At 39.7% G+C, this 27,540-nt stretch overlaps 1 protein-coding gene, 1 long non-coding RNA gene and 17 other non-coding genes across 19 annotated transcripts; 17 read left to right on the plus strand and 2 right to left on the minus strand.

Moving 5' to 3' along the window:
* Positions 1-3,296: 3,296 nt before the first annotated feature.
* LOC128366630 (uncharacterized) lies at positions 3,297-4,069 on the minus strand. Its single transcript, XR_008321870.1, has 2 exons — positions 3,638-4,069; positions 3,297-3,567 (listed from the first exon to the last, which is right to left on the minus strand). It is a non-coding gene; the product is annotated as an uncharacterized LOC128366630 (long non-coding RNA).
* A 2,567-nt stretch (positions 4,070-6,636) lies between these two features.
* On the minus strand, positions 6,637-26,624 carry tmem116 (transmembrane protein 116). Its single transcript, XM_053327700.1, has 12 exons — positions 26,526-26,624; positions 23,462-23,566; positions 22,036-22,082; positions 20,197-20,260; positions 19,963-20,094; positions 9,820-9,924; positions 9,017-9,066; positions 8,800-8,883; positions 8,551-8,686; positions 7,913-8,057; positions 7,717-7,796; positions 6,637-6,807 (listed from the first exon to the last, which is right to left on the minus strand). The coding sequence occupies exons 1-12, from the start codon at positions 26,622-26,624 to the stop codon at positions 6,637-6,639; spliced, it is 1,218 nt and encodes a 405-aa protein (XP_053183675.1).
* trnae-uuc (transfer RNA glutamic acid (anticodon UUC)) lies at positions 10,936-11,007 on the plus strand. The gene has a single exon. It is a non-coding gene; the product is annotated as a tRNA-Glu (tRNA).
* Positions 11,295-11,366, plus strand: trnae-uuc (transfer RNA glutamic acid (anticodon UUC)). Its single transcript has one exon. It is a non-coding gene; the product is annotated as a tRNA-Glu (tRNA).
* trnae-uuc (transfer RNA glutamic acid (anticodon UUC)) lies at positions 11,490-11,561 on the plus strand. Its single transcript has one exon. It is a non-coding gene; the product is annotated as a tRNA-Glu (tRNA).
* Positions 12,016-12,087, plus strand: trnae-uuc (transfer RNA glutamic acid (anticodon UUC)). Its single transcript has one exon. It is a non-coding gene; the product is annotated as a tRNA-Glu (tRNA).
* Positions 12,249-12,320, plus strand: trnae-uuc (transfer RNA glutamic acid (anticodon UUC)). The gene has a single exon. It is a non-coding gene; the product is annotated as a tRNA-Glu (tRNA).
* Positions 12,894-12,965, plus strand: trnae-uuc (transfer RNA glutamic acid (anticodon UUC)). The gene has a single exon. It is a non-coding gene; the product is annotated as a tRNA-Glu (tRNA).
* trnae-uuc (transfer RNA glutamic acid (anticodon UUC)) lies at positions 13,386-13,457 on the plus strand. Its single transcript has one exon. It is a non-coding gene; the product is annotated as a tRNA-Glu (tRNA).
* Positions 13,581-13,652, plus strand: trnae-uuc (transfer RNA glutamic acid (anticodon UUC)). Its single transcript has one exon. It is a non-coding gene; the product is annotated as a tRNA-Glu (tRNA).
* Positions 14,107-14,178, plus strand: trnae-uuc (transfer RNA glutamic acid (anticodon UUC)). The gene has a single exon. It is a non-coding gene; the product is annotated as a tRNA-Glu (tRNA).
* Positions 14,340-14,411, plus strand: trnae-uuc (transfer RNA glutamic acid (anticodon UUC)). The gene has a single exon. It is a non-coding gene; the product is annotated as a tRNA-Glu (tRNA).
* Positions 14,934-15,005, plus strand: trnae-uuc (transfer RNA glutamic acid (anticodon UUC)). Its single transcript has one exon. It is a non-coding gene; the product is annotated as a tRNA-Glu (tRNA).
* On the plus strand, positions 15,467-15,538 carry trnae-uuc (transfer RNA glutamic acid (anticodon UUC)). The gene has a single exon. It is a non-coding gene; the product is annotated as a tRNA-Glu (tRNA).
* trnae-uuc (transfer RNA glutamic acid (anticodon UUC)) lies at positions 15,700-15,771 on the plus strand. The gene has a single exon. It is a non-coding gene; the product is annotated as a tRNA-Glu (tRNA).
* trnae-uuc (transfer RNA glutamic acid (anticodon UUC)) lies at positions 16,722-16,793 on the plus strand. Its single transcript has one exon. It is a non-coding gene; the product is annotated as a tRNA-Glu (tRNA).
* trnae-uuc (transfer RNA glutamic acid (anticodon UUC)) lies at positions 16,955-17,026 on the plus strand. Its single transcript has one exon. It is a non-coding gene; the product is annotated as a tRNA-Glu (tRNA).
* trnae-uuc (transfer RNA glutamic acid (anticodon UUC)) lies at positions 17,453-17,524 on the plus strand. The gene has a single exon. It is a non-coding gene; the product is annotated as a tRNA-Glu (tRNA).
* On the plus strand, positions 17,986-18,057 carry trnae-uuc (transfer RNA glutamic acid (anticodon UUC)). The gene has a single exon. It is a non-coding gene; the product is annotated as a tRNA-Glu (tRNA).
* Positions 26,625-27,540: the final 916 nt, after the last annotated feature.

A 27,540-nucleotide genomic window follows, 5' to 3' on the forward strand; every position in this document is an offset into this window, starting at 1 on the left:
AAAGAAGGAAGGAAAGGGGGGAGGGAGGAAGAAGGAAGGAATGAAAGGAGGGAAGGAAGAAGGAAGGAAAGGAGGGAGGGAGGAAGGCAAGGAGGAAGGAAAGAAGGAAGGAGGGAGGAAAGAAAGAGAGAAGGAGGTAAGGAAGGAAAGGAGGAAGGGGGGAAGTAAGGAGGGAGGGAGGAAAGAAAGAGAGAAGGAAGGAACGGAGGAAAGAAGGAACAGTCAAAACAGACATGGGTCAATTTGACCCGGGAGGACGACACAAGGGTTAAAATTTTGAACTCAATTGGCTAATACTAGTCAGTCACAATGCTGTCCAAGCAACTGAAGACACATTTGTACCGTCATATCTTATAAATGTCAGCAGACTTGGTTGTTTACAGATATTCGTCGGACTCAGGGAACCAAGCTTGAAACTAGAATGATCCCGGACAAACTGGGAAATATGGTCACCGTATTCCAGGTGTTCCTCTGTTTCTCATATGTTGCGGCTTTCTAAACTGTCAGCAAACCATTCCTGTTTTGAGAAGACAAAGGGGGTTAAAGGTACCATGTGTCATTTTGACCAATAGTTTCACTAAGGAGCAATGTTTCAGTGGTTCCACATTTTATTTACTTTCTGAAAGAGTCGTAGAAATGGATTCTAGGAGATGCAGTGGCAGTTTTTGCTATGGACAATGTGGGCAACCGCCCAGGGCGCAATCTACTTGGGGGCGCACGAGCGCTCTCAACAAAAAAAAAGAAAAGAAAAAAAAGTGCATTCTGAAAAAAAAAGTTTTCTAGACTAATACTGCTCATTTCCACATTAAGTTGGTGCAGTGGGCGATGAGGCGCCCCTACTATCACGTCAACTTGCTGCTGAGAGTCATGTATACAGGTTGTGTGTGTCAGAAGAAAAGGCAAAGAGGAGGGGCGGGGGGGGGGGGGGGTCAACTCTCGACTGCAGAGGCTGTGAGCAGGTTGTGATTGATTCTCACTCGCAGAGGAAAAACAGGGGGGGGGGGGGGGGCGGTGTATAGACTGACCTGTGATGATTATGATCCCAGGCCACACAACACAAACTGCTGCTTCCAAATAAATAATAATACATTTATAAAATTAATACAGACCCGTTATAGCTACATGTAAGTTATTGGGTTATGTGAAAATGCAAAAAATAAATAAATAAAATGCAAAATAAAAGAAAAAAAAGTTTTACATACTATATTTCATTTATTCACCTTATTTTTGTGTGGTGAAGGATTTGTGCAATTTACATTGGTGTTAACATACTACATGTCATTTATTTATCTTCATTTCTTTCTCTACCCTTGTTAATTTTTGTATTTAATAACATATGTAATAAAATAACATAAATAGTTCAATATTGTGCATGTGTTGGGAGGGTGATGGTCGGTCAGCCCAGGGCGCAAAACTAGCCAGGACCGCCTCTGAGGAGATGTAAGAAAACACCACATTAAATCAAAGAACCATGTCTTTGCTTCCTGCTCTGATGATAAACTTCATCTTAACTGAAGAAAGTTTTATTTGTGGAATTGATTTTTTCCAAAAAAGTTTCCAACTGATGTGTTGAAATCTTATGTGTTGACAGTCAGTGGTGTGTAAATAATACTGATAACTGTGTCCAACCAGGGAGGAGTGTTAGGATGCTATAAAATGTCACTGAGCTGAGCTGGGAATGAAGATTTCTTCTGAACCAACTAGATTACAATCCATCATGTTTTCCTTGAACATGTTCCTCTTCATGCTGGCTGTGACTCTGCTGACTGTTACTGTAGAGTCTTCTTCTTCTTCTAGCAGTGAGTCATTTTGGCAGTGGTGGCTTTAAACTACTGTGCTGCTGTGAGATTCTTTCTGCGATGTTTCTATTTGTAGAAAAACACAGTGTAACTGAGTGATCTGCTTCTTTGGCATTAGGCAGCGGGGGCAGAAACTACAACTATGACCTGTCTGGGCCAGACCTGACGAGGCTCTACAACTCTCCAGTTTACCTTGCTGAGAAGATGAAGACGCGGCTTGGGTCAAGTTCTTTTGTAGCAGGACCAATCAGCCACTCTGGAGTCCGGTCAGTCCACACAATTTCATAGAAACCCCTCATGGGACACTGTCAGTGGTGCTAAACACAGCCCAATTCATAATGTTGAACAGTAACATTATACATATACGTTATGATTTACATTATGAAATATACATTTTCTGTTAATTGAGCAATATAGAGTCTGGAAAGTAGCAAGGAAGGACTAAATGTCACTGAACTCCAAATCCAGTGTATAATTCAGAGCAACGGGCCTTTGGGGCAATGGGCTTTTGCTATGGGGATAACGGGTCATCTGGATTTCAGTTCAATTGGCCCTGGCAGACACCACAGAGCTTTACCCCCTTCCTCATAACGCACATTGCCAAATTCATCTCTCCCGCTGTAAACTAGGGGTGTAAGAGCAGGGCTGGGAAAACACTTTATGACCCAAACAGTTACTGCCAAAATAGTTTAATAATCCATTTACTCAGAGGTGTGGAACAATGATTCTAGAGCATGAATCCTTATTTTGGCAGCACACCAAACATTTATAGTGATTATGCCATGATTAACCCTAACTGGACTAATATGGAATGTAAACAAAATACCTTTTAACATCTTTAAACTGCTTTTTGTTTTCCAGAGTGACGCTGGCGGATGGCAAACAGTGGCTCATCCATAAAGGAGGTGGATTTGGGATCAGCTCTGATACAGTGGTGGTTGATGCTCGACACATGGGTCCAGACTGGAAGGTAAACTTGTACATTTCTTGTAAAAACCACAACAATGTGCAACATTCCCCCCTTAAATACTAAGGAGAGGAAGTACAAAATAGCACAAATACACATGAAAAGTACACCAGGGCTCATTTTACAGGATAAGAAAGCACATAAAGTGAATATATACCTGCTGTGTAGTTCCATCTAGTGGCGAGATTTCAGATTGCACCCAAGTGAATCGTTTTCATTACAGTTGACGTATTGTTGATTTCTTGTGCCGCTGTCTTATACTGCAGGAAAGACTGAATGTGTTTGAATGTGTTTGATCTTCAGCCTGTCAGCCGTTTTCAGTTGTTCGCCCCTGCATCCAAAAATTTCCACGGTACAAAGACCGTATCGGACTTTGTGAGGGCTGGCGGCTCTGAATACAGCTGGTGGGCGGATAACTGTCACATAGGATCTAATCGAATGATGAACCAGTAAACGTTTTCTAAATGGTTGAAGTTTCTTCTCCACTGACCAGACAATAAAGTCGAAATCTTGCATGGTCTGAGATGTGCTTTTCAACTGACCGGAGAAGAAACCGACGATCTTCTGTTCAAATGTCTCGTAGCTTCAGGTCCTGTTGATGCTTCAGTGAACATCAACACTTCTGTTTTTGAAGGTACAGCTGGTTTCCTCTCTGCTGAATAAAAGCTGAAACCTCACAGAGTGTCATGTGGGCTTTATTCCACCAGAGGGCTCTAGAGTCAAAGAAACACACATTAGGAGGATTATTTACTGTATTTAAAGGACCAATCCACACTGACAGAAAATAGTGCAATTATTTTACTGATTGTGTTTGGACAGAAGGAATGCTTCAGAAGTATTTCAGGAAGTATTTAAATCAAATCAAAGTAACATCAGTTGTTGAAGTGGCCAGTTGTGTAAACATGTTAAAGTCCTCCACCCATTAAAATTGTGTTGGAGAGTTTAAGACCCTTCATGTGAGTTAGATACCATTAAGACCAGCAGGAGGTGCTGCTTTCTTTTGACATTCATCATCAAAAATATGAAATGCCTTTAACATACACTTCCAGTATTACCATTTTTCTGACTCACCAGATATGTTAATAAACAATTTTATCATGTGATTCAAGCAGCATTATGTTTCCTTCAAATCATATTCAGTAGTTTCAGTTTAATAGTATATTAATGACATTTCAGGAAACTTAGCTTTATAGAAGTGTTTAAGTTTGAAGCCTCTAGTCCTCAAACACTGAGAATAGACTTCACAGAGAAGAGGAGACATCTGCAGTTCAACAGGAAACAAACAATATTCACAGATTCAGGAGAGGGGGTTTTATTGTGGAAAAAATACACTAATTATCATTCCTATTAGGCAGAGTATGTTTGTGTCTTTAAATACATCTTGAAAGAGCTTTATAAATATGTTTCCATCTCTACTATTCAGTATGAGAAATCTTCCTCTTCTCATCTGATAATTTATCACATTATTAACATATTTTCTGTCCACTCTTTGTTTCTAACTGACAGTATTTACACTGTTTGCCAAGTATAAGCTGTTAGAGATCATAAACTCCACTTTTCCTGTCATGCCTTCTGTACACACAGGCCTTTTCTCTGTTGTGATGTCGGCCTGCATTCACCTCCCAGCAGCCATGTTTGTGCACAAGAACAGACGGCCAGTTGAAGGTGTGTAATCAGTTGTGATGACACATTGACAGAGATTATGTCACCACTCAGTGCTTCAATGCAAAGATTACGCAATTCACACAAGCAAGCAGGACTCAGTGTTTCTACACGTGAAGTGAATCCTGATCTGTACTCACTGATTTAACTGTCAGAGGCTGAAACAAGTCTGTTCAACTGTTATTTATATAATTACAGAAAGTTTTCTTCATTCAAGTTCATTAATTATGAAATACATTTAAGTCTCTCGTCTATTAGAAGCTTATATAAAATCTGTATCATGTTGTCTCAACTTTTCATTGACGTTTACACCTTTGAAAGGATCCACCAGTCCATAAACATTGTAAATGTCATGTGCATCATTTTTAGTCCAGTATCTCATGGTATCTGTTATACACACTTATTTCCTCATGCCTGTATGTGTGTGTGTGTGTATATATATATCAGATTAACCTGAAAAAGCAATAAATATACATACAATAAAACAGCCTTATACTTAACCAGAGGATGCAAGAATATGATTAAATGTACAATAAGTAAAATGTTACATATGTTATTCATCAATAGGCTACTACTGCCAATCTTTACCTTGCACAGAATATTTATATCTCATAGTGACCTCTTGCACTTTCGTTCTAAAACGTAAGCATGGAAAATTCATGTATTTTTTTCATTTCTGTATTCTGCAGACATGACATAGGTATTTAAGTTAACCGACTTTCGTTCTTATTTCCAGCCACATCATTATGAAGTTCAGTTTTATAGAGCAGATGAGGTTTGATCGAAGAGGAAATTCATTGTTCTGCAGCTTCTGGTGAAACTCCCACAGTTGAGAAGTGAGGAAGTGAGGGGGAGGAGAGGATCAGTGGGTAGGCAGCGGTGGTGGTGCCCGCCCCCCTCTCTGAACATTACATCCCATAATGAGTGAGGTCAGGCTCCTGTGTGAGGTCTTTGTGAATGAAGCGCTGAGTTTCTGCACGGTCGGTCAGCAGCAACGCAGAAACGCTCAGGTCAGAGCGGGCGAGGACGCTAACAGAGACTCTGAGGTCACAGTCTGCATGTGCACCAACATCATCATTATGGTCATATTTCATTCTGCTGTCATCTGCAACCAGAAAGTCATCAAACTGCTCCACCAGTCCATTAATAACATGCTAATAGAATATAAACCCAGTACATTAATAACATGTTAATAGAATATAAACCCAGTACATTAATAATATGTTAATAGAATATAAACCCAGTACATTAATAACATGTTAATAGAATATAAACGCAGTACATTAATAACATGTTAATAGAATATAAACGCAGTACATTAATAACATGTTAATAGAATATAAACCCAGTACATTAATAACATGTTAATAGAATATAAACCCAGTACATTAATAACTTTAATTTTTCTTTTACAGTGTCCTTTTAATAATTGTAAATCATTATTTTATGCTTCACTCATATTGTATACTCTATTTCAGTCTATTTTTTATCTGCACATTGTTTTCTTTTAATTATAATTGGCTTTTCTTTTCTTTAGGTTAATTATATGTTTTAATATTCCCAATGTTTACTGTTTAATATTTTGTTTTTGTGTAAAGCGCATTGAGTTGCCCTGTGTGTGAAATGTACTATATAAATAAAGCTGCTTTTCCTTACTGATGAACACTAAACGTGTGTAATAAAAACAAAAACAACAAAACGATCTTTATACTTATTTCCATTTTTATTTGAATACATATAATTTCGCTGCCTCAAGAAATACAAATACTACATATACCTACTGTACAAACACACGCACACACGCACACGCACGCACACACGTACACACACAGTAAAAGGTCATTGTCCGTCATGCTGAGACTCCGTCACATAGTCCACATGTACTACACCGTTAGACCAGCAGGGGGCGTGTGACCATGTTTACAACCTGAACCACCTGTGTGAATGAAGCCGAGTCTCTCTTTCAAATCCTGTTTTCTTTTTCGCTCTTCCTCTTGGCGTAAACTCCCCTTCCTTCTTCTTCTTCCCTTTTTCTCGCCTCACTGGTTCAGGATCAGTGGTGGAAGTCTTGGTCCTCTGCAGAGACGCAGACCCGGTGTTTCCCCTCTCAATGTTTTTATGTCTTTGCTGCAGATGACACCTGCGCTCTCTCTCTCTCTCTTTCTATCTCTCTCTCTCTCTGTCTCTCTCTGTTTCTCGCTCTCTCTTTCAGCCTGTGGCGCACAGAGTCTTGTAGTTTCTTGTCTTCTGTGATCGCAGCAGAGGCGTCTGAGTGTCCACGTCTCGAGATAAAGCCGTCCTTCCGGCTCTGCGGAGAAGTCCACGCGTCCATCCGTAAACCAGACAGTTGAGGAAACCCTGAGAGGCCGAGGTGAAAGCCTGACGACAGAAGAAAAAACACATTTCGACACATTTTAAAGGATCATTTCACCTTTTATGTTGGAAGAAGTGAACAGATCTTATTTATTTACCAATACAGCAATATAAAAATCCTTCGTACTTTCCTCTGGTTTTACATGTTACCAAACTTTTTTGTGTTTTTTTTTTTTTTGTACTTATTATTTATTGTTCCTAATGCTTGTTCTCATTGCTGCTCTTATATTCTATTACTGTCCACTTGCTGCTGTGACAATGCAAAAGTCCCCATTGTGAGACTAATAAAGGAATATCTGATCTTCACCCTGTGACAGATAGATGGTTAGATAGATAGATAGATAGATAGATAGATAGATAGATAGATAGATAGATAGATAGATAGACAGACAGACAGAAGCTGAAGTAATTCTTCCCTTTTTTTAATCCTTACATACTGTTCAGGGTCAAATTCAACCCATTGTTATGTTTGAGAGCTGTAAAAACACTGTTTAAACATTTCTTTTAGCTTCCTAATGTGACCCACAGTATATAAAAATAATCATTCATTAATTTTTTGTGCAGTTGATACACATATTTAAATATGCAAATGTACAAATTCAACCTGTGTTTATTTAAGAAATTGAAAAATTAGCATTAAAACATGATGTATTTTTCATATTGTATAAAATGTTCTCCTGGATCATAAAATAGTTATTATGAATGTATTTTTTCTCAATAAGATTAATCAAACATTTATTAATGACTGATGGATGTTTGGCCTTTAAAAGCTGTTTATATGCATATGAAACTTCAGTGTGACACTTTTGGGGGCCAAAATGTGTAAATACTGTCATGTTTGTATATGCAGTGTGCTCTGAGTGCCAAGTTTAGTTAATGGCATAAAACTGAAACCTCACGTTTACAGACACTGACCTGTGATATATAGAGGGCGACCCCCTCCCTGCCCTGACCTGCGGAGGGCTTCACCACACGCAGAAACGCCAGACCGACCGCTGATGAGACACAGACACAGATTCACGTTGAAGAAACTGACGCGTTAACCAAAAACATTGTAACTCCTGTCTCAGCTGTCCGGTTACCATGGTGATCCATCAACAAGAGGACAAACCTGGACCCCAGCAGAGGACGAAGATCATCGGGTACAGGAGCATCCGGCGTTCCAACACACGGAAGGAGGCCCGCTGCTCGTTGCCGAGGTAACCATTGGATGTCACGACACGCCGGTAGATATGACGGGCTTTTCCCATGAGCACCTGGTGCAGGAAAAGAGAAGCTGTGAGTGAAAGCATTGATCGCTTTGTAACACCAAACAAAAGAAAAGGGCAAATTAAGAGTTGATCATTTTCTGCAGGCTCAATACAAGAATAAGGCACACAAGAAGTAAAAAGTAATATATAATAATAATGATTTGAAGAAGTGGAGGAGAGTCTCTCATAAATCACAGGAGACATGTTTGATCTCAGCTTTGAAAATGAACATGTAAACTTTTAACCTCTTAAAACAGCAGCTGTGATCCTGCTCAGTCAGAGTAGAATAACTTGGCATTTAAATACGTAGAAGTCCTGAGTGATAACACACTCCAGAAACTGCCCATTTTTCCTCGAGTCATACTTGAGTCATGTTGAAATGGATTTGCACAGCAGCTTTTGTTCAGCGTTTCAACGTGCTTTACAGGCGACTGACAAGCTGATACCAACACAGAACAAACAGAAAGAGGAATTTGACTCTAATCTTGTGTAAACTCACCAGGATGCCGATGAGTGTGAGGAAGAAGGTGCTGAGGAAAACAGAGATGCTGTAGGTGTACAGCAGTCTGCAGGCTCCGATTGGCGGCTGGTGCTCTGAGGTCAGATACAGTGCTCCGGTGTGCATCAGCAGACACCTGGTGGTACGGTGTACGATGAGGGACACACACACAGATAATCAAATATTGTTTAAAAGTATTTTTCTAACAGGTTTGCCTTCATTTTGATGGTAGAACCTGCAGAGACTCACCTGTAGGGCTCACTGAAGTTGGCTTGGCATTGGCTGATGTTTCCTTGTATAAACACTGGTGTCATCAGCAAAACAGGAATCACACTGCAAACACACAGCAGACAGTTTTAACGCACTTCAAGACATGTGTTCAATGTTTTTTAGATTGAGCTACTACAGAGGAGGATTAAATCAGTGTTTCTGTTTTTAAACAGTTGCAGAACACGTTTGTACTCACCCTGAAAGCAATGCAGTGATTTTGCCGGCGGTGCTCACTCTGTTGGAAAACTGGTGACAAAAAAAGACAAAGTTAATTTATCAGCAAATTTAAAGTCACACAAAAATGAGATTATCTGTAAGTAAGTATTAGATTTTTTGGCAGCTATATATACAGTTAGCTAGTTTACACTACTTTATATACAGTTAGCTAGTTTAGTCCAGTGGTTCCCAACCTAGGGGTGGGGCCCCTCCAAAGGGTCAGCAGATAAATGTGAGGGCTGCTGAGATGATTCATGGGAGAGGAAAGAAGAAAAAACAAAGTTCTGATACACAAATGTGTTTTCAGCGTTTGGACTTTTTTTCTAATCTTTGATTTTTGCTGAAATATTGGATCATTTGAACATTTATTGAAATGAAAGCATGTGAGAAGTTTAGAGGGAAAAATCAGTATTTGGTGGAGCTGTTAACAACTCATAGACATCTGAAATGTGAGCCGACTACACACTGCTGTTTGGTTTCATCTTTAACAATGTGTTGTATTTTAAAAGCTTGTTATATTATCCACTGTGTCAAACCTGCATCTGAAAAGTAACTAAAGCTGTTAAATAAATGTAGTGGAGTAGAAAGTACAATATTTCCCTCTGAGATGTGGGTACAATACTTGAGTAAATGTCCTCAGTTACTTTCCATCACTGTAAACAGGTGGCTTTCTTGTCTAAGTTGATGTTTATATCTGATTTTGTGTGGTTTGTTCTTTGTGTGTGTGTTTTTGTATTTAAGGTATTTAAAATAAGCTATGTATGAATGTGTGTTAGTTTGTACCCAAACAGGATTTCCATTCATGCAGCTGTAGAACTTCTCCCTGATTCCTTTGTAAAGGTTCCACACGTAGTTGAGGGTGTAGAAGAAGGAGGCCATGTACAGAACCTGAACCAACAAAGACAGACAGCAGGTTAGTGAAGGTCGATCATTTTCACTGCACTTTTATTCTCGTGTCACGTGAACAGTGAACATCCCACTGAGAAGAGACAAAGGCAGAAAACCAGCAGCTGATCAGGAGATTGCTGCTTCTGAACAATGAATGTAGGTCAGGATTGTTTTTCTGTCCCTCGTAATATCCAGTCTGAGGTCTGTCCTGGTTCTGATGCTCTGACCTAGTTCAGCATCAGTTGTGGACACCAGACAGGATCGGGTCAATTTAATTAGTGGACCTTTTTATTATTATTTCAGCAGTCAACCAAACATGACAACAAGGAATAAGCAACCAACAAGTAAACAGTATGTGCTGATGACTTTTAAAGGACAGTTCTGCTGTTTCTAAAGGTTTACCAGTTAAATATAAATCATGTTTTAGGTAATAAAAAAGTATAAAACCTTGAACTCTTCAGATTATTGTCAGCAAAAAAATAAACAAATCTTTTTTTAAATGTATTTATTTATTTTACCATTTTTGTAAAAGACTTACTGCTTTATGTAGTGCACCACTTCAAATTTTCACTCTGATAACAACTCAGACAAATCAGTATTGTACTGGTTTTGGGGAATGTACTGGTGCAGCAACAAGTCCTGGACAAAATACAACACACCTACAGTTCAAAAGCTTCTTAGCATACGGTGGAAATGGGACTATCGGAGGATCAAAAGGAGCAACGTTCAAAGTATTCACATGAAAGCAGGATTTAGAAACAGAACAACAGGAAAATAAGGTTGTCCACACATCTGGTTTGTTGTTCCTCTATTGACAAAATGAAGCAATATCCTACCAAGATTTCCAATAAACCCAATATAATGTCACCTTTAAATAAATGATTTTGAATAACTAGTGTTCCACATTAGTCATAATTGCCATAAAATAATTAAATTAGAATTCTAACAGTTTTAGATACTGAAATAAATATTTATATATCAAAAAAGCTGCTCTGAGTGCATGTAATCAGGTCCCATATGGTCTAGCGGTCAGGATTTCTGGTTTTCACCCAGGTGGCCCGGGTTCAACTCCCGGTATGGGAATCACTACATACAAGTGATTATTAGTTAACAATAATCTACAATTATTAAGTAACGGAACACATAAGAATCTCAATAAACACGTAGAGCAGCTTTCTTGGGTTGCTAACAATTTGTGAGCTCAGTTATCTCAGGATCGGATGTTATTATCTTGTGATTTAATGATTTTCGGAAAGCCATGAGCACTGTTTTTAATGTAGTTGAGACCTCATGAGAGTGGTCATCCTGAGATAACACACGTTAAATGTTACTAGAAGACAAGAAAGCTGCTCTGAGATCCTGAGACCATATCCCATATGGTCTAGCGGTCAGGATTCCTGGTTTTCACCCAGGCGGCCCGGGTTCAACTCCCGGTATGGGAATGTCTACATGACAACCTGGTAACCTGGTTCACAAAGTTGTGAAAGACTCGTTAGAGCTGTTACCTTGGGATGACTTGATTATTTATAACGAAGCTCACAAGAGTCGAGCAGAATCCCAAGAAGTCCCATATGGTCTAGCGGTCAGGATTCCTGGTTTTCACCCAGGCGGCCCGGGTTCAACTCCCGGTATGGGAACATGCTTTGCTCTTAACAAACACGTAAAGTAAATCTCACAGGAATTGAGTGCCCAAAGCATGTCGAACAGTGCTAGATACCTCAACTTGTACACTAGTTTACCTCAAAGCAGGACTATAGTTGTATATTGTATGAAATCAGAGAACATAAAGTTAGCTTGCCGTATGAGACAGTATAATCACTAAGCATGACACTACATTAAGATTTTTATGTGTTCAGTCACTGAAAACCAACATAAATAATTCTAGATCACCACTGATTGATGTAGACATTGCTATACCAGGAGATGAACCCAGGCCAGCTGAGGGAAAACCAGGACAGCTCAACCATATGGGACATAAACACAGAAGAGGACATTGGTCATATTTGCCTGAGAATGATGTAATTAGGACTTTCATATACTGAAATAACTATTAATTTATCAAGAAAGCTGCTCTAACAGTATGAAAGCAGGTCCCATATGGTCTAGCGGTCAGGATTCCTGGTTTTCACCCAGGCGGCCCGGGTTCAACTCCCGGTATGGGAATGTCTACATGCAACTGGTAACCTGACCATAAAGAACCTGGTTCATAGAGTTGCGGAAGACTTGTTAATGTTTGTTTGGGATGATGACTTTATTATTTATAACGAAGCTCACAAGAGTCGAGCAGAATCCCAAGAAAACAGCTCTCAGGATTTCTGACGAAATCCCATATGGTCTAGCGGTTAGGATTCCTGGTTTTCACCCAGGCGGCCCGGGTTCAACTCCCGGTATGGGAACTGAATTGCATGTATTACATTACCCATCCTTTGGAGGGATGTTCAAAGTCATTGTCAGATAAAGTTCCCATGTATTTGTCATTAAGATGTAGATATAATTGTACTATGAGACTTGAGATGTTCTAGTTTGAACATTTCTTTGAAACGACATGTGGCTGGACATGGTCATTCCAACCAACATACAGCCCTTTATGGACTAGTTTGGACATGCCTGCCATACTGGGTGTTGGAATATATTGCGGCATTTAGTGAAAATACAGTTTAACACACAGAAGAAACCAGGAATCCTGACTGCTAGACCATATGGGACCTGGTTTCAGACACTGAAAGCAGCTTTCTTGGGTTGCTAACAACTTCTGAGTTTAAATAGCTCAGCTTGAAAGTCACTAGAACACAAGAAAGCTGCTCTGAGAATAAGTAACTAAGTCCCATAAGACAACCTGGTAACCTGGTTCACAGAATTGTGAAAGACTCGTTACAGCTGTTACCTTGGGATGACTTGATTATTTATAACGAAGCTCACAAGAGTCGAGCAGAATCCCAAGAAAACAGCTCTCAGGATTTCTGACGAAGTCCCATATGGTCTAGCGGTCAGGATTCCTGGTTTTCACCCAGGCGGCCCGGGTTCAACTCCCGGTATGGGAACTAAATTGCATGTATCACATTACACATCCTTTGGAGGAATGTTCCAAGTCATTGTCAGATAAAGCATTTCTAATTAAAATGTAGATATAATTGTACTATGAGACTTGAGATGTTCAAACTACTCTATGAAAGGACATGTGGCTGGACATGGTCATTCCAACCAAGCAGCAAAACACCAGGCTTAACCAACTGATATCAGTCTTCAGGCAGTTGATAGAGCAAATCATGTGATCTTGATTATAACAAAACTACAGTTGAACACACAGAAGAAACCAGGAATCATGACTGCTAGACCATATGAGACCTGGTTTCAGACACTGAAAGCAGCTTTCTTGGGTTGCTAACAACTTCTGATTTTAAATAGCTCAGCTTGAAAGTCACTAGAACACAAGAAAGCTGCTCTGGGAGTAAGAAGCTAAGTCCCATATGGTCTAGCGGTCAGGATTCCTGGTTTTCACCCAGGCGGCCCGGGTTCAACTCCCGGTATGGGAATGTCTACATGACAACCTGGTAACCTGGTTCACAAAGTTGTGAAAGACTCGTTAGAGCTGTTACCTTGGGATGACTTGATTATTTATAACGAAGCTCACAAGAGTCGAGCAGAATCCCAAGAAGTCCCATATGGTCTAGCGGTCAGGATTCCTGGTTTTCACCCAGGCGGCCCGGGTTCAACTCCCGGTATGGGAACATGCTTTGCTCTTAACAAACACGTAAAGTAAATCTCACAGGAATTGAGTGCCCAAAGCATGTCGAACAGTGCTAGATACCTCAACTTGTACACTAGTTTACCTCAAAGCAGGACTATAGTTGTATATTGTATGAAATCAGAGAACATAAAGTTAGCTTGCCGTATGAGACAGTATAATCACTAAGCATGACACTACATTAAGATTTTTATGTGTTCAGTCACTGAAAACCAACATAAATAATTCTAGATCACCACTGATTGATGTAGACATTGCTATACCAGGAGATGAACCCAGGCCAGCTGAGGGAAAACCAGGACAGCTCAACCATATGGGACATAAACACAGAAGAGGACATTGGTCATATTTGCCTGAGAATGATGTAATTAGGACTTTCATATACTGAAATAACTATTAATTTATCAAGAAAGCTGCTCTAACAGTATGAAAGCAGGTCCCATATGGTCTAGCGGTCAGGATTCCTGGTTTTCACCCAGGCGGCCCGGGTTCAACTCCCGGTATGGGAATGTCTACATGCAACTGGTAACCTGACCATAAAGAACCTGGTTCATAGAGTTGCGGAAGACTTGTTAATGTTTGTTTGGGATGATGACTTTATTATTTATAACGAAGCTCACAAGAGTCGAGCAGAATCCCAAGAAAACAGCTCTCAGGATTTCTGACGAAATCCCATATGGTCTAGCGGTTAGGATTCCTGGTTTTCACCCAGGCGGCCCGGGTTCAACTCCCGGTATGGGAACTGAATTGCATGTATTACATTACCCATCCTTTGGAGGGATGTTCAAAGTCATTGTCAGATAAAGTTCCCATGTATTTGTCATTAAGATGTAGATATAATTGTACTATGAAACTTGAGATGTTCAAACTACTCTATGAAACGACATGTGGCTGGACATGGTCATTCCAACCAAGCAGCGAAACACCAGGCTTAACTCACCTAACCAACTGTTAGCAGTCTTCAGGCAGTCAATAGAGCAAATCATGTGATCTTGATTGTAACAAAACTCTGCAGGCATACAGCCCTTTATGGACTAGTTTGGACATGCCTGCCATACTGGGTGTTGGAACATCTTGCGACATTTAGTGAAACTACAGTTTAACACACAGAAGAAACCAGGAATCCTGACTGCTAGACCATATGGGATCTGGTTTCAGACACTGAAACCAGCTTTCTTGGGTTGCTAACAACTTCTGAGTTTAAATAGCTCAGCTTGAAAGTCACTAGAACACAAGAAAGCTGCTCTGAGAATAAGAAAATAAGTCCCATATGGTCTAGCGGTCAGGATTCCTGGTTTTCACCCAGGCGGCCCGGGTTCAACTCCCGGTATGGGAACATGCTTTGCTCTTAACAATCAGATAAAGTAAATCTCACAGGAATTCAGTGCCCAAAGCATGTCGAACAGTGCTAGATACCTCAACTAGTACACTAGTTTACCTCAGAGCGGGACTATAGTTGTATATTGTATGAAATCAGAGAACATAAAGTTAGCTGGCTGTATGAGACAGTATTATCACTCAGCATGACACTACATTAAGATTTGTATGTGTTCAGTCACTGAAAACCAACATAAACAATTCTAGATCACCACTGATTGATGTAGACATTGCTATACCAGGAGATGAACCCAGGCCAGCTGAGGGAAAACCAGGAATCCTGACCACTAGACCATATGGGGCACAAACACAGAAGAGGACATTGGTCATAGTTGCCTGAGAATGATGAAATTAGGACTTTCATATACTGAAATAACTATTAATATATCAAGAAAGCTGCTATAAAAGCATGAACGCAGGTCCCTTATGGTCTAGCGGTCAGGATTCCTGGTTTTCACCCAGGCGGCCCGGGTTCAACTCCCGGTATGGGAATGTCTACATGCAACTGGTAACCTGACCATACAGAACCTGGTTCACAGAGTTGTGAAAGACTCGTTACAGCTGTTACCTTGGGATGACTTGATTATTTATAATGAAGCTCACAAGAGTCGAGCAGAATCCCAAGAAAACAGCTCTCAGGATTTCTGACGAAGTCCCATATGGTCTAGCGGTTAGGATTCCTGGTTTTCACCCAGGCGGCCCGGGTTCAACTCCCGGTATGGGAACTAAATTGCATGTATTACATTACACATCCTTTGGAGGGATGTTCAAAGTCATTGTCAGATAAAGTTCCCATGTATTTGTCATTAAGATGTAGATATAATTGTACTATGAGACTTGAGATGTTCTAGTTTGAACATTTCTTTGAAACGACATGTGGCTGGACATGGTCATTCCAACCAACATACAGCCCTTTATGGACTAGTTTGGACATGCCTGCCATACTGGGTGTTGGAATATATTGCGGCATTTAGTGAAAATACAGTTTAACACACAGAAGAAACCAGGAATCCTGACTGCGAGACCATATGGGATCTGGTTTCAGACACTGAAAGCAGCTTTCTTGGGTTGCTAACAACTTCTGAGTTTAAATAGCTCAGCTTGAAAGTCACTAGAACACAAGAAAGCTGCTCTGAGAATAAGAAACTAAATTCCATATGGTCTCGCGGTCAGGATTCCTGGTTTTCACCCAGGCGGCCCGGGTTCAACTCCAGGTATGGGAACATACTTTGCTCTTAACAATCAGGTAAAGTAAATCTCACAGGAATTGAGAGCCCAAAGCATGTCGAACAGTGCGAGATACCTCAACTAGTACACTAGTTTACCTCAGAGCAGGACTGTAGTTGTATATTGTATGAAATCGGAGAACATAAAGTTAGCTGGCTGTATGAGAAAGTATTATCACTCAGCATGACACTACATTAAGATTTTTATGTGTTCAGTCACTGAAAACCAACATAAACAATTCTAGATCACCACTGATTGATGTAGACATTGCTATACCAGGAGATGAACCTAGGCCAGCTGAGGGAAAACCAGGACAGCTAGACCATATGGGGCACAAATACTGAAACACATTGGTCATATTTGCCTGAGAATGATGAAATTAGGACTTTCATATACTGAAATAACTATTAATTTATCAAGAAAGCTGCTCTGACAGCATGAAAGCAGGTCCCATATGGTCTAGCGGTCAGGATTCCTGGTTTTCACCCAGGTGGCCCGGGTTCAACTCCCGGTATGGGAATGTCTACATGCAACTGGTAACCTGACCATAAAGAACCTGGTTCATAGAGTTGCGGAAGACTTGTTAATGTTTGTTTGGGATGATGACTTTATTATTTATAACGAAGCTCACAAGAGTCGAGCAGAATCCCAAGAAAACAGCTCTCAGGATTTCTGACGAAATCCCATATGGTCTAGCGGTTAGGATTCCTGGTTTTCACCCAGGCGGCCCGGGTTCAACTCCCGGTATGGGAACTGAATTGCATGTATTACATTACCCATCCTTTGGAGGGATGTTCAAAGTCATTGTCAGATAAAGTTCCCATGTATTTGTCATTAAGATGTAGATATAATTGTACTATGAGACTTGAGATGTTCTAGTTTGAACATTTCTTTGAAACGACATGTGGCTGGACATGGTCATTCCAACCAACATACAGTCCTTTATGGACTAGTTTGGACATGCCTGCCATACTGGGTGTTGGAATATATTGCGGCATTTAGTGAAAATACAGTTTAACACACAGAAGAAACCAGGAATCCTGACTGCTAGACCATATGGGACCTGGTTTCAGACACTGAAAGCAGCTTTCTTGGGTTGCTAACAACTTCTGAGTTTAAATAGCTCAGCTTGAAAGTCACTAGAACACAAGAAAGCTGCTCTGAGAATAAGAAACTAAATTCCATATGGTCTAGCGGTCAGGATTCCTGGTTTTCACCCAGGCGGCCCGGGTTCAACTCCCGGTATGGGAACATGCTTTGCTCTTAACAATCGGGTAAAGTAAATCTCACAGGAATTGAGAGCCCAAAGCATGTCGAACAGTGCGAGATACCTCAACTAGTACACTAGTTTACCTCAGAGCAGGACTATAGTTGTATATTGTATGAAATCAGAGAACATAAAGTTAGCTGGCTGTATGAGACAGTATTATCACTCAGCATGACACTACATTAAGATTTTTATGTGTTCAGTCACTGAAAACCAACATAAACAATTCTAGATCACCACTGATTGATGTAGACATTGCTATACCAGGAGATGAACCTAGGCCAGCTGAGGGAAAACCAGGAATCCTGACCACTAGACCATATGGGACATAAACACAGAAGAGGACATTGGTCATAGTTGCCTGAGAATGATGAAATTCGGACTTTCATATACTGAAATAACTATTAATTTATCAAGAAAGCTGCTCTGACAGCATGAAAGCAGGTCCCATATGGTCTAGCGGTCAGGATTCCTGGTTTTCACCCAGGTGGCCCGGGTTCAACTCCCGGTATGGGAATGTCTACATGCACCTAGTAGCCAGGTACCATACAGAGTTGTAAAGGACGTGTTACAGCTGTTACCTTGGGATGACTTGATTATTTATAACGAAGCTCACAAGAGTCGAGCAGAATCCCAAGAAAACAGCTCTCAGGATTTCTGACATGGTCTAGCGGTCAGGATTCCTGGTTTTCACCCAGGCGGCCCAGGTTCAACTCCCAGTATGGGAACATACTTTGCTCTTAACAATCAGGTAAAGTAAATCTCACAGGAATTGAGAGCCCAAAGCATGTCAAACAGTGCTAGATACCTCAACTAGTACAGAAACAAATGCTCTTGTTTATACCAGAACAGGACTATAGTTGTATATTGCATGAAATCAGAGAACAGAAAGTTAGCTGGCTGTATGAGAAAGTACAGTATTATCACTCACAGACCATATTCACTAGATGGGGCATTATTCATATTTGCCACAGAATAAGGAAATTAGAGTCACAACAGTTTGATGCACTAAAATAAACTTTAATAAACCAATAAAACTGCTCTGAGGATGTGAAACCTCTTATATGGTTTTCACCTCGGTGACCTGAGTTCAGCCTGTGGGATGGGAATGAGCCTAAAACACTTCCTTCTTTGCTGTCCTCAAACTATTTGAATTTAAGAAGCTTTAAATCTACAAAAAACTGACTTTATCATGAAGCAGAACATTAAAGTAAGAAAAATTTTTCTAGCAGCAAGAAAATCACTTTGTTTGTTCAGTGAAAAGAGTTTGTAGGAAGCACATCAATCCCTTAGCTGGTGGGAGGGAGCAAATTCAGATTTTTAATGATCATTAGCTGCACCTGTGTCCCTGATATCAACCTCTGGATTGTTTCCAGCCTATGAAAACCTAAATGTGAGTAAATCTGATGTTTCAGAGCACAAAACTGACTGAAATCAGCATAAATATGTTTATATTTATGTTTATGTTGTTATTATGAGAGTTAAATGTCTGAGTTTATGTTTCATGATGTGCATAAATGTGTTTCTTTAGACATGTGATGTATTACTGTTGTCAAAGCAGCTCTACCAGGTATTGTATTTTCTAGTAAAAACCCACTGAAGTTTTCTAGTTCAGTTAATCTTTAAAAGAGGAAGTTGAGATTTTCCAGCTGAGATTAATATCATACAGTACTTCCTTATTTTGTGTTATTTTAAGGTTTGTTTTGAGATCACAGTGTATCCCATTGTTAGTGACAAAGCTCAAAAGTCCCACAGACTCCCCTGCGTCTCATGACTGTCTGACCTCCGTTGTCCAGCTTACTTTCACTTGTTGACTATTTCTCTAAATATTGCATCAGATTTGATTGACGGCAGCAAAACAAGCACAGATTCAGGCTCTTCCTTTATGAAACAGTGACAAAGCCATTTTTTCAAACTAATTATCTGTTGTTTTCTGTTGCAAATTAGTTAAATTATATACAAACTAGAGCCTGGCCGATATGTTGGTCAACCAACAGTATCAGATATATGGTATCAGTGTTTATGCTGTTTGATATGCTCCCTTTTTTAAAAAAAAAAAAACTGTGATTCTAGTTTGATATATACATATTAAATCATATACTTTTACTGTTATACCTTTTATCTATAGTGTTTGGCAACCACATTTAATGGATCATTTCAAAAAAATTGTGTTTTTTGCATATTCTGTATATATAAGGTTATCTGCTGATATATCGATATCTGTTTTTTAGTCCCTGATATCGGTATCGGCACGAATCCCAAAAACCCAGTATTGGTAAGACCCTACTATGTCACCCAGTGCAGAAGTGTGGCTCATTGATGTGTTTTTTTAATAGTTTTTGGACAATAACAGAGGTCTACAGCACAGATGAATAAGATAAACCATGCTTTGGACCCAGAGTGCAGTGCTGTGTGTAGTTACCTGCTCCACAGTGTGCAGGTGATAGCAGTGTGAGTTCAGGCTGTTGCATCGCTGAGAGAACAGAGCAGCTCCGATGAGCCAGCAGAGAGCGAGCAGCAGGTCGGACACACTGAGCAGGAACAGCGGCTGCAGCTGCACAAAGACACACGGCAGACGTTTTAATTCAAGTCCCGCTCGTGGGACTAAAAAGGTGGGAATGTTAGAAAGTGTCTGAGCGAGCAGAAAAACGCTGACCTCTGGCTTTCGGCTGAGTCTCTGTGACATCACACAGGCGATGATGGAGCCTGAGCCCAAAATGCTGCAGAAAAAGGACAATCTCTATTCAATTCACATGCTGAGGACAATGTTATGAGTTTATTTAAATGCTATTAGTGTCATTAGTAATCAATACTGTGTGTTAGACTAATATCCTACCTGCAGCTGTATTTTTAGGTATTTAAGATAATTTTTAAATAATGCTTTATGAATATAACGAGTATTTCTGTTAGTAGTGGTAAGACTGCAATTAGACAGAAAACATTTTGGGAGGCGGGACATTTTCCTCCATCTATTGTCTCAGTCAGTTGACCTTTGACCCTTTTCTTAGCAGCCGCTTACAGTGTTGATGACTCTGTAATTAAAGCTTAATGTAGTGAGGAGTCTCTAAAGCAGAGGGTCTCTATGTTACATTAATTAATACATTTATCACAACATCAACAATAAATATGATTTATAATACAGAAAAAGTGACTTAGTGCACACAAATGCATGACTAAGTAGTATTTACAGAATTATTACAAATACCATCAATACCAATACTAGCATATAGTATTGGTATTATTTGTAGTATGAATATTATTATTATTATTGGTACTGGTGGTATTTGCAGTTTTAATATTGGCAGTAATGATGGTATTTGTAGTATTAATATTGGTAGTATTTGTAGTATTAATATTGGTAGTATTAGTAGTATTAGTATTGGTAGTATTGGTAGTATTAGTATTGATTGCATTGGTATTAGTAGTAATAGTAGCAGTAGTAGTAGTAGTAGTATTATATTGGTTGTATTAATAGTATTAGCATTGGTTGTATTAGTAGTATTGGTAGTATTGTTATTGTTTGTATTAGTAGTATTAGTATTGGTAGTATTAGTAGTATTGGTAGTATTGGTATTAGTAGTATTAGTATTGGTAGTATTGGTATTAGTAGTATTGATATTGTTTGTATTAGTAGTATTAGTATTGGTAGTATTGGTATTAGTAGTATTAGTATTGGTATTGGTAGTATTGGTATTAGTAGTATTAGTATTGGTATTAGTAGTATTGGTATTCTGTAGTATTAGTAGTATTAGTATTGGTATTCTGTAGTATTAGTATTGGTAGTATTGGTATTAGTAGTATTAGTATTGGTAGTATTGGTATTAGTAGTATTGGTATTCTGTAGTATTAGTATTGGTAGTATTGGTATTAGTAGTATTAGTATTGGTAGTATTGGTATTCTGTAGTATTAGTATTGGTAGTATTGGTATTAGTAGTATTAGTATTGGTAGTATTGGTATTAGTAGTATTAGTATTGGTATTAGTAGTATTGGTATTCTGTAGTATTAGTAGTATTAGTATTGGTATTCTGTAGTATTAGTATTAGTAGTATTGGTATTCTGTAGTATTAGTAGTATTAGTATTGGTATTAGTAGTATTAGTATTGGTATTAGTAGTATTGGTATTCTGTAGTATTAGTAGTATTAGTATTGGTATTCTGTAGTATTAGTATTAGTAGTATTGGTATTCTGTAGTATTAGTAGTATTAGTATTGGTATTAGTAGTATTAGTATTGGTATTAGTAGTATTGGTATTCTGTAGTATTAGTAGTATTAGTATTGGTATTAGTAGTATTGGTAGTATTGGTATTAGTAGTATTAGTATTGGTATTAGTAGTATTGGTATTCTGTAGTATTAGTAGTATTAGTATTGGTATTAGTAGTATTGGTAGTATTGGTATTAGTAGTATTGGTAGTATTGGTATTAGTAGTATTAGTATTGGTAGTATTAGTATTGGTATTCTGTAGTATTAATATATCAGTGGTGATTTACTGACCTGAGCAGAGCCATGATCAGCTGGATCCACCTGACGACTTCATACACCTGCAGACAGGAAGACAGGAGAGATCAGCTGACTGTGACATCACTGCTGTCACTGCAAGGGGTTTATGAGAGAGAGTGTGAACACAGAGTCATGAAGTAAGTCTTATTATTTATTCATTTTATAATCGAGTCTTTCTTTATATCTATCTAAGAGAACTACAGCAACGTCATCGTACCTTCTTTGTGTCTCTGAGTGAAACAGCGACAGCATCATCTTCCTCACTGAGAGTCAGACGCTTCATACATATCAGTATCAGAGTATTTTTAGGTTTTGATCAATCTGGGCTTTTGTTGCATTGCAGATGTTGAGAGTGAAAGTGTTTAAAAATAGAGAAGACAAACTGTTGATGAGACACAAAAACCCCAGAGAGAGAACAGAACGTAAGATCTGAGTCTGAAAGGAGAAGAAGGAAGAAGGAGGAAGAGTCTGAAGACGCGACTGAAACCTCCTAAACACACAGCTGACACTTCATCCATCCAAACTGTGCTCAGACTCACAGGTTCAAACTCAGCTCAAGAGTTCAGTACTTAGAAAATAAGTTGACAATGATTCAGTTGTTTCATATCAGAAGAAACTGAACTGAACTAATGTCTGTTTTAGACATTTAAAGTAGTGATTGATCAGTTTATAGGTGAGTAAAATAATCATCAGTACTGTTTCCTGATGAAAAGGCTCCTCCACACACAGTAATGTAGTAGTATGTCTGCAGTATTATAGTGATGTAGTATGCAGTATTACAGTAAAAGTACTGCAGTATTATAGTGATGTAGTATGCAGTATTACAGTAAAAGTACTGCAGTATTATAGTGATGTAGTATGCAGTATTACAGTAAAAGTACTGCAGTATTATGAGTGATGTAATATGCAGTATTACAGTAAAAGTACTGCAGTATTATGAGTGATGTAGTATGCAGTATTACAGTAAAAGTACTGCAGTATTATAGTGATGTAATATGCAGTATTACAGTAAAAGTACTGCAGTATTATGAGTGATGTAGTATGCAGTATTACAGTAAAAGTACTGCAGTATTATGAGTGATGTAGTATGCAGTATTACAGTAAAAGTACTGCAGTATTATGAGTGATGTAGTATGCAGTATTACAGTAAAAGTACTGCAGTATTATGAGTGATGTAGTATGCAGTATTACAGTAAAAGTAGTGATATATTATGACACCATACCTCATCAGTACCTCTAACTGTACTACAGTAAAGTACTAGTACCTCTAACTGTACTACAGTAAAGTACAAGTACCTCAAACTGTAATGCAGTAAAGTACTAGTACCTCAAACTGTACTGCAGTAAAGTACTAGTACCTCAAACTGTACTAGAGTAAAGTACTGTAGTAGATGTACTGAGTTACTGTGTGTAAACTGACCTCGGTCCAGTCCTGAGCTCCGGTCGTGTTCTTCTCTGTGTTGTTGGTATAAATCTGGTCCAGGTTCTTTGCAGCAGACATGATGAAGAGAAGCTCACAGAGAAGCTCACAGAGAAGCTCACAGAGAAGCTCACAGAGAAGCTCACAGAGAAGCTCACTGAAGTCTGGACAGGAAAGTATCAGGTCAACAAGCAGCAGGCTGATTTATTCACTGACTCCGCCCACTCCACTCAGGCCACGCCCTCGTCACTCAGGCCACGCCCCCAGCAGCACCACTCACTTATCTAACAAACATCTAACTACAATTTTGGGCTTAAGTGTAAAATAAGACTAAAAGTATTCCACATGAGTCAGACTAAAGAATAAAACCTGTTCATCTTTAAGTTCTGACAACTTCTGTGTCTGTTTTCAGTCGTTTTCAAAGAGCTGCAGAGGTTTCTACTGAAAGTATAAAGCATCATTAATCATTATTTGCATTTCATTTGAAAGTTTGAAAGGATGTTAAGGATCATTTTTACATTTATCAGACATGCAAACAACAACAACACAAGCTCAAACTGATTGTATCTGGAATCACTCAGTTACTTGTTGAGGTTTTATTATAATTCTCTGCTCTGTATGAACAGGAGGAATGGTCATTTAATTTAGGAAGGAAGGAAGAAATGTAAGAAGGAAGGTAGGTAGGAAGGAAGAAAGGAAGAAAGGATGGAAGGAAGGTAGGTAAGTAGGAAGGAAGAATGGAAGGTAAGACGGAAGGAAGGTAGGTAAGATGGAACGAAGGAAGGAGAGGAAGGAACGAAGGAAGGAAGGGAGGGAGGAGGGAGGGAGAGGAAGGAACATGGGTAAGATGGAAGGATGGAAGGAAGGTAGGTAGGTAAAAAGGAGGGAGGAAGGTAGGTAGGTAAAAAAGGAGGGAGGAAGGTAGGTAGGTAGAAAGGAAGGAAGGAAGGGAGGAAAGATGGAAGGGAGAAAGGAAAGATGGAAGGAAGGAAGAAAGGTGGGTAGGAAGGAAGGTAGGAAGGTAGGTAGGAAGGTAGGAAGGAAGGATGGAAGGTAGGTAGGAAGGAAGGAAGGAAGGAAGGATGGAAGGTAGGTAGGAAGGAAGGAAGGAAGAAAGGATGGAAGGAAGGAAGGAAGGAAGGAAGAAAGGATGGAAGGTAGGCAAGTAGGAAGGAAGGAAGGACAGATGGAAGGAAGAATGGAAGGTAAGACGGAAGGAAGGTAGGAAGGAGAGGAAGGAACGAAGGAAGGGAGGAAGGAAGGAAGGAAGGGAAGGAGGGAGGGAGGGAGAGGAAGGAACATGGGTAAGATGGAAGGATGGAAGGAAGGTAGGTAGGTAAAAAAGGAGGGAGGAAGGTAGGTAGAAAGGAAGGAAGGAAGGAAGGAAGGTAGGTAGAAAGGAAGGAAGGAAGGGAGGGATGTAGGAAGGGAGGAAAGATGAATCAACTTTTAAATCCATGTTTCCACAGAAGGAGGACTGTGGATTTAGTCCTCCATCACTTCCTGTAAACATGATGAAGGATCTAATGCTCAGTATGAACAGGAAAACAAGCTTTCATATTTATTTGTCCTCCTGACTGAAAAACTGTGACGTAACCCTTTAATATTACTCTTCTACAGGCTGCAGACTCTTCTTTTCCCATCTATATCTATATTAATAAGTATTACATGTATATTAAGACCTTTCCTATAGCGCCACCCTCAGGAAAAGATCAAGAAATATCCAAATCTAACCAACAGCTTCTCTACCTTTCTTCCTCCGTCTTCTTTTCCTTCCTTCCTTCCTGTCTTCTTTTCCTTGCTTCCTTCCTTCTGTCCTTGCTCCCTTTCTTCTCCTCCTTCATTCCTTCCTACCTTTCTTCCTCCGTCTTCTTTTCCTTCCTTCCTGTCTTCTTTTCCTTGCTTCCTTCCTTCTGTCCTTGCTCCCTTTCTTCTCCTCCTTCATTCCTTCCTACTTTTCTTCCTCCGTCTTCTTTTCCTTCCTTCCTGTCTTCTTTTCCTTGCTTCCTTCCTTCTGTCCTTGCTCCCTTTCTTCTCCTCCTTCATTCCTTCCTACTTTTCTTCCTCCGTCTTCTTTTCCTTCCTTCCTGTCTTCTTTTCCTTGCTTCCTTCCTTCTGTCCTTGCTCCCTTTCTTCTCCTCCTTCATTCCTTCCTACTTTTCTTCCTCCGTCTTCTTTTCCTTCCTTCCTGTCTTCTTTTCCTTGCTTCCTTCCTTCTGTCCTTGCTCCCTTTCTTCTGCTCCTTCATTCCTTTCTACCTTTCTTCCTCCGTCTTCTTTTCCTTCCTTCCTGTCTTCTTTTCCTTGCTTCCTTCCTTCTTGTCTTCTCTTCTCTTCCTTCCATCTGTCCTTGCTCCCTTTCTTCCTTCCTTCCATCCATCTTTCCTTCCCGTATTCTCTTTCTTCTCCTCCTTCTTTTCCTTCCATCTTTTTAATGATCCGGCCCACATGAGATCAGATTGGTCTGTATGTGGCCCTTGAATGAAAATGAGTTTGACTCCTCTGTGTTAGTGACTCCATCGACGGTCCTCTCGCGACACCTTCAGGAAAAACCGGCAGTCTGTTATTTAATTGTCTCATAAACCAGATAAACTGACCTTCTTATAATGTTGTCGTTAATGTTGCCATGACAACCTGATTGGTTTAAGGCCGCCTGCACTTAACGATAATTACTGATTATTCTGCTGATAATTTTATTTATAAATAAAATGCCAGAAAATATAAGAATATAAAAGAATAGGGAGAGGAGGAAGAAAACTATATTATATCTCTTTATATAATATTTTGTAAAACTTTATACATTCATGTTTATAAGATACGTGTGGTGTGAAGTTGTTGCGACATATTATAAACAAGGCAGTGAAGCGCAAACTTTTATTTTGAAGGGTAGCGGTTTTGCTGTCATGTTTTTCTTTATTCCTTTTGAGTGTTGTTAATATAATAGGAAATTGTGTAATTGTGAAGGTTCATGTTAATGTTTTAAGCACACATGTCAGGGAAAATGTCTGATTATTAGGTCTACTGGAAGTATAGTGTGAGTATTTTATTTTCTAAACTGCACTTACCGTGTTGCGTCGGGTGTTACTTCCTGTTTGCGTTGTGGGGTTTCTCAGAGAGAGCACAGAGAGCATGTATGAGAACACCTGTGAATGTTTCTTCTCCATAATGCAGGGAAATAAAGCGTGTTGGTAGAAAGGAAGGAAAGATGGAAGGTAGAATAGAAGGAAGGTAGGTAAGATGGAAGGGAGGAAGGTAGGTAGGTAGGAAGGAAGGAAGGAAGGACAGATGGAAGGATGGAAGGAAGGAAAGAAGGGAGGAAAGGAAAGGAAAGGAAAGGAAATAAGGGAGGAAATGAGGGAGGAAAGGAAAGGAAAGAAGGAAGGAAAGGAGGGAGGGAGGGAGGAAGGAAGGAAGGAAGGGAGGGAGGAAGGAAGAAGGAAATGAGGGAGGAAGGGAGGAAAGGAAAGGAGGGAGGGAGGAAGGAATAAGGAAGGAAAGGAGGGAGGAAGGAAGGGAGGAAAGGAAAGAAGGAGGGAAGGAAGGAAAGAAGGAGGGAAGGAAACAAGGAAGGTAGGAAAGAAGGACAGAGGAAAGAAAGAGAGAAGGAGGGAGGAAGGGAAGAAGGAATAAGGAAGGAAAGGAGAGAAGGAAGGAAAGGAGAGAAGGAAGGAAAGGAGGGAGGAAGGTAGGGAGGAAAGGAAAGGAGGAAGGAAGGAAGGGAGGAAAGAAGAATTAGACAGGGTCAATTTGACCGGGGAGGACAACACGAGGGTTTTGTGTTCCCCTTTCTTCCTCCGTCTTCTTTTCCTTCCTATCTTTCTTCCTCCCCGTCTTCTTTTCCTTCCTTCCTTCCTATCTTTCTTCCTTCCCGTCTTCTTTTCCTTGCTTCCTTCCTTCTTGTCTTCTCTTCCTTCCATCTGTCCTTGCTCCATTTCTTCTTTCCTTCCATCTTTCCTTCCTGTATTCTTTCTTCTCCTCCTTCATTCCTTCCTTCCATCTGTCCTTCCTACCTTTCTTCCTCCCCGTCTTCTTTTCCTTGCTTCCTTCCTTCTTGTCTTCTCTTCTCTTCCTTCTATCTGG

This window comes from Scomber japonicus, chromosome 10, assembly GCF_027409825.1.
Source record: "Scomber japonicus isolate fScoJap1 chromosome 10, fScoJap1.pri, whole genome shotgun sequence".
Taxonomy (NCBI): Eukaryota; Metazoa; Chordata; class Actinopteri; order Scombriformes; family Scombridae; genus Scomber; species Scomber japonicus.